This window comes from Coregonus clupeaformis, chromosome 25, assembly GCF_020615455.1.
Source record: "Coregonus clupeaformis isolate EN_2021a chromosome 25, ASM2061545v1, whole genome shotgun sequence".
NCBI classification, from domain to species: domain Eukaryota; kingdom Metazoa; phylum Chordata; class Actinopteri; order Salmoniformes; family Salmonidae; genus Coregonus; species Coregonus clupeaformis.
In genome coordinates, this window is record NC_059216.1 from 8,876,506 (window position 1) to 8,887,604 (window position 11,099).

The 11,099-nt window shown below is 42.6% G+C and overlaps 1 protein-coding gene across 2 annotated transcripts; it reads right to left on the bottom strand.

The window, feature by feature from the left end:
• Positions 1-525: 525 nt before the first annotated feature.
• On the bottom strand, positions 526-10,812 carry LOC121538799 (synapse differentiation-inducing gene protein 1-like). Of its 2 annotated transcripts, XM_041846965.1 has the most exons (5): positions 10,535-10,812; positions 10,071-10,171; positions 7,559-8,054; positions 2,390-2,527; positions 526-1,304 (listed from the first exon to the last, which is right to left on the bottom strand). In XM_041846965.1, the coding sequence occupies exons 3-5, from the start codon at positions 7,988-7,990 to the stop codon at positions 1,143-1,145; spliced, it is 732 nt and encodes a 243-aa protein (XP_041702899.1). In that variant the 5' UTR covers positions 7,991-8,054; positions 10,071-10,171; positions 10,535-10,812; the 3' UTR covers positions 526-1,142. The 2 variants fall into 2 exon arrangements, with proteins under 2 accessions (XP_041702899.1, XP_041702900.1); XM_041846966.1 differs by having other exon boundaries at positions 7,559-8,021; positions 10,071-10,812.
• Between the last annotated feature and the right edge of the window lie 287 nt (positions 10,813-11,099).

Sequence of the window (11,099 nt, forward strand, 5' to 3'; positions counted from 1 at the left end):
GAGAGAGAGATACTGTAGAGAAGGAGAGAGAGAGAGAGAGAGAGATACTGTAGAGAAGGAGTGAGAGAGAGAGACAGAGAGAGACAGTAGAGAATGAGAGAGAGAGAGAGAGAGAGAGAGAGAGAGAGAGAGAGAGAGAGAGAGAGAGAGAGAGAGAGAGAGAGAGAGAGAGAGAGAGAGAGAGAGAGAGATGGGCTTGATGGCTCTCCAGTCTCCAGGTGAATAAAAGACTGCACTCATTTCGTTCTGACATCCTGACTCCAGAATATATGCTTTGTTCCTGAGCTTTCAGCTTCCTGGCAGCTAAAGTCACGTCATGAGTGATGCCAAATGCAGAGAACAGAGGAGGCCATGCCAGTAAGGGGAGAAGCCGGGAGGAAAGCAAACTGTCAATATAACTCACATTGGCCAACAGTGCATTCTGACGTCCCTCATTACACGGTCAGCGATGCCTCTCTCCACAGTCAATGAGACAATGAATAAGAGAGAAAGACAGAAAACAGAAAACTCATTATTCATGCCAAATGTATTTATTCTGAAGGATATACAGTGCACAATAAACACAGTTTCCTTTGTCTAGAGTCTATTGAGTGATGGCAGTTGATTTTCCTGGACTGAACTGGCGAGCAGTTTGATGAATAATCAGTAAAGTGAGCCTTCTTGGTTTTGCATTTCAGACACAATGGCCGGCTCATTATAACTCACTGTGGCATGAAAATCAATAAGACCAAAAACACCATCTGCACAAGAAGTATTTACAGAGAACAGCTACAAATATGGATGGGGCCTCCATGATCATAATGAAGATCAGTGAAGGTGGTTAGCTCTGGAATTTAGGTAGTACTGTATCATCACATTTACTTCACTAGCTTTCATCTCATTCATGTAGAGGAGCAGAACAGTCATTGACGGACAATAGATCTTCTTTCCTTTAGGGGTTTTCCCTCATTATTTTGTGAACCTCAAACATCCTTACCAGGCAGATAAACCTAGAGAGAAGTGGCTGTCTCTCCCTCTGGTCCTTCCTCTCCTCCTCTCTCCTCTCTGCTGCTCCACAACCAAAACATGTAGACTGGTGCTTCAGGGTTGCCATAACAGGGAAGGCTTCCCAAGCACTCTACCCTGTGGCCCTGGTCCTGCTGCTATACGTGTCCCCTAGACTTGGACAGGTAGGCTACGAGGGCCACCACCCCCCCCACGTACATCCCTGCCCCGATGGTGATGGAGAGGGCAGCGAGGAACAGAGCTCTTCTGGAGCTACTGCCTGCCCTAGAGAAGTCTCCCTTAGCCATGGCCTTGCTAGTCTGAGACAAAGGAGAGAGAAATTAGCCATGATTACATATGACTGAGAAAAATGTGAGTAGTAAAATGTGAGTAGTAAATTCACTGTAGGGAGAGAAAACAAGGAATTGTTCCCAGGGAGCCATTAGTTGCTCTGGCAATTATGTCACTACCGTTTTGACAGTGACTAATGTGTTGTTTGGATGTTTTTGGATCCCTCCGAAAAGACCGGCCTATAACCCATTTGTCCCTTTGAATCCTTTATTAGGGTGATTTTGCAATGTAATTGTCTTTGCAATTAGTTTGAGAGATGTTGCGAACCACTGAGATAAATTGTAGTTGGATTAAGGGCAGGGAGGGGACCTGCTGCATTCAGAACCTGCTCACTAAAGTGCTGCTATTTATAGATAGACATAAATAATAATTAGTCATTTAGCAGACGCTCTTATCCAGAATGACTTACAGGAGCAATTAGGATTAAGTGCCTTGCTCAAGGGCACATCGACAGATTTTTCACCTAGTCGGCTCGGAGATTAGAACCAGCAACCTTTCGGTTACTGGCACAAAGCTCTTAACCACTAAGCTACCTACCCATGAGCCCACACTATGGGGTTCAATATAATCACAATATCACAATGGTGAGACAGCCCCTGGAGAAGCAGATCATGTCTATTCATTATCTCCTGAAAAATACATGTAGCTAGATAGTATCTGCTAGATACTCATGTGGGCAATGTATTGCTAACATAAAATAACATGTATTTATGACGCTTTTGATTGACTAAATGAAAATAAAATAAAACATACTGCATATGTGGCACAATCAACCTTTAGTTTTAACTGTACACAGTTTACATTGCTCTCTTAGGTGGTATTGTTGCTTGTCATCACAAGAGTAAAAAGGGGACAGAACCTATATAGTTTACGCAGTCAATGGTCTGCAATAATTGGTAGAGGGCGATGGGTGTGGAAAATGGGCTGTGTTAGCACTTGAGAGAGCGAGAGCACTTGTGCCTACTGACCTTGCAGAGCGTGCTGGGGGTATTTAGCATTAATTACAGGGTAGTAGGTGTAAAGGGGTGAAGTGGGGCCTGGGTCCTGGACTCACCCTCTGGGAGAAGTAGAAGGCAGCGATCCCTAGGGGCCAGAAGCAGCAGAGCATGGAGAAGATGGCCAGGCCCAGGTGGTCCCGAGGGGGCAGCATGATGAAGTTATCCTCACTCTCAGTGTCACTGGAGCTGTCGCTCTGGGAAGGAGGAAAGGAGAGAGGGGGGACAGGACAGGACTGGTCATGTTTGGTGTATCTCTGAATTACTAAATGGGGGGACATCACTTTTATTTATAAAACAAATCAGCAAGGTTATAGGATCAGATTAGAGAACATTGTTCCATGGACCTGAACCCGACACTTATAGGTAGGTAACTCTGCACTACAGAGATACTGTGAATACCGTGTGAGCCCACACCTTGCTGTTACCGTTACTGCAACACCTAACAGTTTGACATTAGATGACAAACACCCCCAGGCATATCTGCCCTTGTTCTGCTTACATGCAGGACATGATGGGCTCAGTCAGGCAGAGAGGATTTGTATTTCTGTCAACACCCATGAGCGGCATAACAGATAACGTTGGATTAACAGATTGTTTCATCATCACCAGGTGACAGGGGAAACAGGAAGAACACAGTGCCATTTATGTGCTAAATTGCCTCCCTTTCTCCACACGCACCCCACCACCCCTCGTCTGTTTGCCCGTCTTGCTTGAAAGGCTGTGAATGTTCTGATGGCCAGTGTGATCTCTTCCCATACTGTACCTTGATCCTCCTCAGAGGCCCCTGGTTAGCTGAGGAGCTAATGAATGGGAAAGTCTGACGCTGCTGTGGGCACTCTGGCAAAAGTGAATAGCCAAACACGAGGAGCCACATCACTGGGATGACCTTTAAGGAGACATGGCCTCACCTTTGCAGTTCTCCCAGAGCGGGAGCTGCTGTTTGTTTAAATGAATGTCTCTCCATCAGGACAGGATTCATTTGTTAGTCTTGTTACTAACAGGGATCAAACAAACCTGTGGGACTGAGGGAGGAGAGAAAATGGAAATGGATGTTCAGGGCCGAAAATAAATGAGCCAATTTAAAGAGGACGAAAGGAGAGAGGAAGAGGCATAGAGAGTGTGTAGACAAAGTGGACATAGCAGCAGAACCCTCATCTCACCCTCTCACCCATTGGCAAACATGATAGAGAGAGGGATAAGCATTTTGAAGTGTCCTTGCATTGTGCATGAAATGCCACAAGTACTGTGCTTGTAGAGAGAAAGTATTACATAATACATTTCATATGTAGCTACAGAAGCTATGACAATTCTGTTTGACGTTACACACAGAGACCCACATGCATAACCAATGATCATGAGATTTTGTCCCACAATGGGCCTCTGAAATAATCTATTTCATTCCTGGTGTACACCTGAAGCACCAGGTTAGATTCTCCACATCCAAGCACATTTCTAATGGATGCCCATGCTCCTGTGGATAGATTCGTAGACTGGGGCCTAGATTCAATCAGATAAAGTGTTAACCCGCAATAGCAGACACCCGCATAACTGTCAAATCAGTGCGCGACTGCTCGTGTGGTCATTGTCACAAAGCTACACCCGTTCCACTGGCGTTAAGTTCAGAACGAGAAAGTGAAGGCTATATAGAAATGATGACACTCAAATTGAAAATCATTAAAGCCCCCATGCAGTCTTTTTAATTGTATTTTTTAAATCATCACTGTATGTCTCATAAATCACTGTGTGTTTATTTCATTAACATAATTCCAAATATATTTTGTATAATTTATTTAGCTGATCGTGTGGGCGTGTTGATACAAATTTAAGTATATTTACATACACAGCCCTGATCGTCTAGACTCCAGAACCAAACCCGCTTACCCCTTCAAAGTAGGAGGACACATAGGCAAATAAAAGATGACTGGTCATTGGTCAGAATAATCAGATCAGATTGTGATGTCATGATCTGGACCAAAAACTCCATCCCACTTGAACAGGCTGAAATTCCAGGCACAAAAATTGCATTTTCATAACTTTCACAATTTGGAAAATCACATTTTTTACAGCACTGCCCCTTTAAACAAAATAATGAGGATTTCTATCAGCCTAATCGAGGTGTAGATTCCATCTCTCATTCCAGTGTTCAAACTTGTAAACAAGGCAGGGGACACTGGGCACACCTTCAGGGAACACAGAGACGGCCATGGCCCACATCACTATGGACTGGCATCATCCACCCACACCTAGGCCTAAATCTCGTTTTACACCCCTACACACCAGCAATGTCCTGATTCCCCATCAAACTTGATGGGAAACACTGGCAGAGGGACTAAAGTGTTGGCATTTTGGAAAACATTGCTTTCTGAAATTGTGAGGGCTGTTTTGTTAGAATTCAGTGTGGCTTATGACATTATTGATCTGGAAAAATGTATGTGTTATGGCTTTACACCCCCTGCTATATTGTGGATAAAGAGTTACCTGTCTAACAGAACACAGAGGGTGTTCTTTAATGGAAGCCTCTCCAACATAATCCAGGTAGAATCAGGAATTCCCCAGGGCAGCTGTCTAGGCCCCTTACTTTTTTCAATCTTTACTAACGACATGGCACTGGCTTTGAGTAAAGCCTGTGTGACTATGTATGCAGATGACTCAACACTATACATGTCAGCTACTACAGCGACTGAAATGACTGCAACACTTAACAAAGAGCTGCAATTAGTTTCAGAGTTGGTGGCAAGGAAGAAGTTAGTCCTAAATATTTCTAAAACTAAAAGCATTGCATTTGGGATAAATCATTCACTAAACCCTAAACCTCAACTAAATCTTGTAATAAATAATGTGGAAATTGAGCAAGTTGAAGTGACTAAACTGCTTGGAGTAACCCTGGATTGTAAACTGTCATAGTCAAAACATATTGATACAACAGTAGCTAAGATTGGGAGAAGTCTGTCCATAATAAAGTACTGCTCTACCTTCTTAACAGCACTATCAACAAGGCAGGTCCTACAGGCCCTAGTTTTGTCGCACCTGGACTACTGTTCAGTCGTGTGGTCAGGTGCCACAAAAATTGACTTAGGAAAATTGCAATTGGCTCAGAACAGGGCAGCACAGCTGTCCCTTGGATGTACACAGAGAGCTAACATTAATAATATGCATGTCAATCTCTCCTGGCTCAAAGCAGGGGAGAGATTGCCTTCATCACTACTTGTATTTGTGAGAGGTATTGACATGTTGAATGCACCAAGCTGTCTGTTTGAACTACTGGCGCTCAGCTCGGACACCCATGCATACCACACAAGACATGCCACAAGAGGTTTCTTCACAGTCCCCAAGTCCAGAACAGACAATGGGAGGTGCACAGTACTACATAGAGCCATGACTACATGGAACTCTATTCCACATCAAGTAACTGATGCAAGCAGTAAAATCAGATTTAGAAAACAGATACAAATACACCTTATGGAACAGTGGGGACTGTGAAATAACACAAACATAGGCACAGACACATGCATACACACACACGATAACATACGCACTATACACACACACGTACACATGGATTTTGTTTTATAGATATGTGGTAGTGGTGGAGTAGGGGCCTGAGGGCACACAGTGTGTTGTGAAATCTGTGAATGTATTGTAATGTTTTTAAAATGGTACAACTGCCTTAATTTTGCTGGACCCCAGGAAGAGTAGCTGCTGCCTTGGCAGTAGCTAATGGGGATCCATAATAAATACAAATACAAATATAAAACATTGCCAGAGAGCTCACCAAAACAAAATTATTACTAAGAAGATAATTTAGATGGGTGCCATTGAGGACATGGTCCAGTCACGTGTTATCGTGTGGAATAGTTAATGCCATCATATCCCTACTGAGTACCATGTCTTGTCTGTATACAGATGCAGGGTTTCCAGGATAATTTATGATGAACACAAACACGTGTATAGAATAACTAATAGCAGATATTGGCTTTGACATGTAAGAACTATCGTCCAGCTCTTTCCCTCTTGTCTTCGTGTGTTGAGAACATTAACATGAACACTTTAAACGCCTTCTACAGAGCTGTGATCTCCACCTGGCTGGCACACTCACTCCATCTCCAATTCCTGGAACTACATCCAAGGATTCAATGATCTACCAACACATGGTGAGCCACACACACACACACACACACACATACATGTATACACACACACACACCTGCACACACAGAGGGTAAACCAAGAGAAGCAGCTGCCGAAGAAAAGTATTTGAGTTAAAATAACTAAATGGTGAGCCTATCATTATCTGATGTATTGGTGACTAAACAAAATGTGCTCCTGGTATTTCACAGAAAACTTTGATTTTGCATAAAGGACTCAGCGGTGAAAGATGTGTGAAAACCCAATGAATGCACAATCATGCCACTTAAATCTGAAATATTTGCCAAAGTGCTTGAAAAAAACTGTCATCAGATTAATTTGTTCTGTGAATCGACCTGGAATAACTGATCTGCTGGCTCACCTGTGCCGGGGCCATGTATCAGCCCAGTCTCCACTTAATAATACTTTCAAAGCACTGCATTCTGGCATTAATGAATGTATTTGCTGTGCATCTATCCATCTGCTAGTGACAGGAGCTGGACTGATGGTAAGCCCAGTTAGGGATCTATGCACTCCCCTGCTGCCAACTCACAGCACTGGGTATTGCACAACCCTGGCTGCATGAAATTTGATTTAGCCACTTTTCTAAAGAAGTTGCTCTGCCACTGTCACCATTTTAATTTGGAGTGGTTAGTCACAGTTTTGTCCTAACATAACAAAAGGCCTGGAGTGATATGATCAAAGATGAACAGGGAGATTTGGCAACAATTATGGAACAGAAAAACTACTGCTCTATTGGATTTGGAAAAGTTCTATGAAATACATCAAATGTGCCATTTAGTGAACAGACGGTTAGATGGAACAAATAGGTATGAATCATGCTTGCAGCTTTAGCAGCCTATTAGCAAGAGGTAGGGAGCTTTGTTAATTAACATGAACAGTAATGAGTGCCCTGACCAATTATTCTGTTCATAAACATCCCTGATAGCTTTCTGCAACTCACTATTAAAGTCCACACAATTTGAGGTAACCTTGTTATTTCATTTGTCCTATTAATTTTTGTATGAGCATCATCACATCCCAAATCCAAAGTTCTAGTTGGTCACTTATAGTTGGTTGCCCTCTGTGTGAACTCTCACCTCATACTCATGTCCCTCCTCCTCCACCTCATAGGAGACAGTTTGGATCTTCACATCCTTCTCTCCCAGTAGTTTGTCCTGAGGGTCCTCTATGGGGGCTCCCTCCACTCCCACCACATTGTCCTTGTTCTCTGTGAAGGTGGTCTCGGAGCTCTCACTCTTCAAGTCCTTGCTCTGGAGGCTGACATCGTCCTTGTACAGGATAAAGTTGGGCCTATAGAAGGCCTCCACTGCCAGGTGCAGAGAGGTTGCATCCAGAAACTGCTGGGCCTTAGTCTTGCCGTTGCTCCCTGTGACGAAGTAGCCAATGATGTTCTCCTGGTACTGGTGGTTGGGGTAGTCGCCCTGGTAAGCCTGGTAGTCGTTGTGGACCACGTGTCTGCTGCTGGTCTTATCTAGGAGCGGGTTCTGCAGCTCACTCAGACTCTCCATGGTGGGGGACAGAGAGGGACTTCAGGGAGATCTGAGTGGATAGACCGCAAGCTCTGATAACAGGCTGGGAGGTGGAAAGGACAAGACAGGTATAGTTACGGAAAGTGGGATGAGGTATGATATGTGATGACATTCAATTGTATGAAACTCTCACTGATGCATTGACAAAAGAATCAGCTAAATGTGTCTATATGGGGTGATGATCAGGAGAGGCTGATGCAGCACACTTGTAGATTGGAGACATGGTTTAAGGGCTGGGAATATTCTTCACACGCTAATACACCTCACACGGTATGAACCACCAAATCACCATCTGTCACTGTTACACATTTCATGCCCCTAAATTCACATAAAAACGGTGGTAAAAAGTCCCCCATCATTTTCCAAGCTCCTTCCATACCAACGAGTGAGATGAAGACAAATGTTGGATGATTTTTTAATGCATACTGATCATAGTGCTGAGCTACCCTCTATGAACTAGTCATCACTGCATCGTTGGAGTACTCCATTCTAGAAGTGGGGGAAAGCCTCTCATACAGTATGTCATGAATAAGCTCCAGTGATGTTGACTGTAGAGACACTTGACTTTTAAAAAGCTAAACAAAGCACCAAAGCAAATAACAAAGGTACTTTCATACTACGGTAAGTGTATTCTCAACAGGCTATTTCAATAATAGGCTATTTCAATAATGACAGTAACACCATCAGGGGAGCTTGTCGCCAGGATAACATGTCTTCCTGTGAGCAAGTTTGTTTTTTTAAGCAGTATGATTCATGTGCTCTGAAGTGCTGGGAACTCACCACTATTCCCTCTCTCACTATCAGACAGGGAAATTAGCATAAATAGAACTAGTAGCCAACCAAAGCGGATCAGCTCAGTCCCAGAGGAGGTCGATGAGAAGACCTTCTTGTACAGCAAATTAATCTTTCCACCCAAGCCTACTCACTGAGGCTCTGATGAGAGGAGAGCATACCAGCTTAATTTTCTCTCACGCATCTCAGGCAATGGAAAAACCCAGTGAGCCTATATCCTGTATCCTATAGCATAGTAAATGCATCCTATAGGTCTACTATGGAATGATGGCATTAAGGTGGCTATGTCAGATTAGTCATCATGTAGCTGTTTTTGTGTGGAAGAAGAAGGCTTGGTGGGACGGAATTCTGAGTATTAGTTTAACCTTCATTCTAGGAAATGTTTTTGGAGATTAATTCACCCAGGAGCAATATCACAGAACATGAACATTAAGGAGTTTATCTAAGGGCTGGAGCAATAAATGTTATTTCAGCCTGGACCTTTGACTCTATGAAAAATCATGTCCATTTGACAAGATTCCCACAACACACAAGTACCTTCTCCTCTGCATGTCAAGGCAAAGCATCAATTATGATTTATGTTTTTTCAGTGTGCTGCCTTTGCTTTAGAATTACAAAATTCTCATATGCCTTTGAGGATGCATCTCTGTTGCTTTTCAGATAAGAGGAAATTTCAATTCACAGTACATTACACAACAAAGAGCATATTTCATGTCCACTAATAAATCATCAGACAGACAGTGACATGCACTTATGTTTATATGAGTCTCTGGTTGGAGAGCTCAGTTTAGTAAGCGTGAAGAGGGCTCATGAGCTGTTCTCTCTCTCTCGCTGATTAATGTGAGTAGAATACATTTTTGAGAGGTGACAACAATGATCTGAAATGACAAATCACTTCTAACAGTCTTTTACAGTGCTTAGTCCATTTTGGAATACAACTATGGCTTATTGAATGCCCAATTCTGAAATGTCACACATTCATTCCTATTCCACACCTTCATCAATCGCAGTCTGTCTCTATAAATATGTTAGTACATTAATTATGTATATCTAATGGCATTGAGACTTCACATTTTATCATAATTCATCAGTGTCGACTGACTAGCTGATGAAATATAGACATGTAGCATCTCAAGATATTACAAATCATGAATTTTAGGGAAACTTAGATTAACAATCACGGACATACAAAGTGAAAATGCATGACAGTATGTAATGCAATTAATTCAAGGCAATTCAAGGTAATCAATTAGTCCATCCATCTTACCTATTGTACAAGATCCTGCCACGGACTGCCTCAATAGCATTCCCCTTTTACTGTTGTCCAAGAGTCGATGGAAAGGGGTTCAAAATCATACGCCGGCACCTCTGTAGTTCACATAAAATTGGAGACATTTATAAAAGACAACGAGGACCAATGCGCAGGTAACTTTCAGTCTGTAAGTCGCTCTGGATAAGAGCGTCTGCTAAATGACTAAAAATAAAATTAAAATAAGCATGCACTGACGGACCGCGCTCTCTGAGCTGACAAGACAGAGCGCTGCGTATTGGAGAGGTGTTGATTACGCACACTCACAACATAGTTTCACTTCCTCAATAACTCTCTAAATAACTATCAATAATGGCTATAGCTCATATAAAGTACATTGAATATATGTTTTCCATCCACTGCGATAGGCTACAAAGTCGGTTGTAGCCTAGTCTACTGAGTTTGCTTGGTCGTAGAATCACCCTTGCTAATCTATGTTTCAGCGCGCGGTACCGGTGATCATGCCTCCAGCCGCCAGCGTCATCGTATGGCAGACACTCGTCTTGAAGAAGATAGATTTTGATGTCCTACGCTAGTACCGACTGACACAGACGTCCATGTTCCTTTTTTTCTGGACAGGTGACTGAGCATGACTGTAGTATCAGTAGCCTACTAATTTTACTTCTAACTTCCCTGTACTCTTTTTAGTTATTGACAATGACATGACAATGATAAGCTTCACCATTTTCATCATGGACGCCAGTTTGGTTTTAGAAATGTGTGTGTGTGTGTGTGTGTGTGTGTGTGTGTGGGGGGGGGGTTACATAACCTGGTGGGCATCCCGCATTTTTATACAATCCAATATGCCATCTCTATTTAGAACAAAAAGTAAGCAAAAATGCCCACAGTCATCAAGCTAGGTAAGAGATCATTATTAAATATGTTTAAGTGATTAATAAGGCTGAACTAGATCAAAGGTCATTCAATAATAAATATTGTGTTGCACCTTTAACCAATAGCCTAACAAATGAACAACTCTTGAGAAAA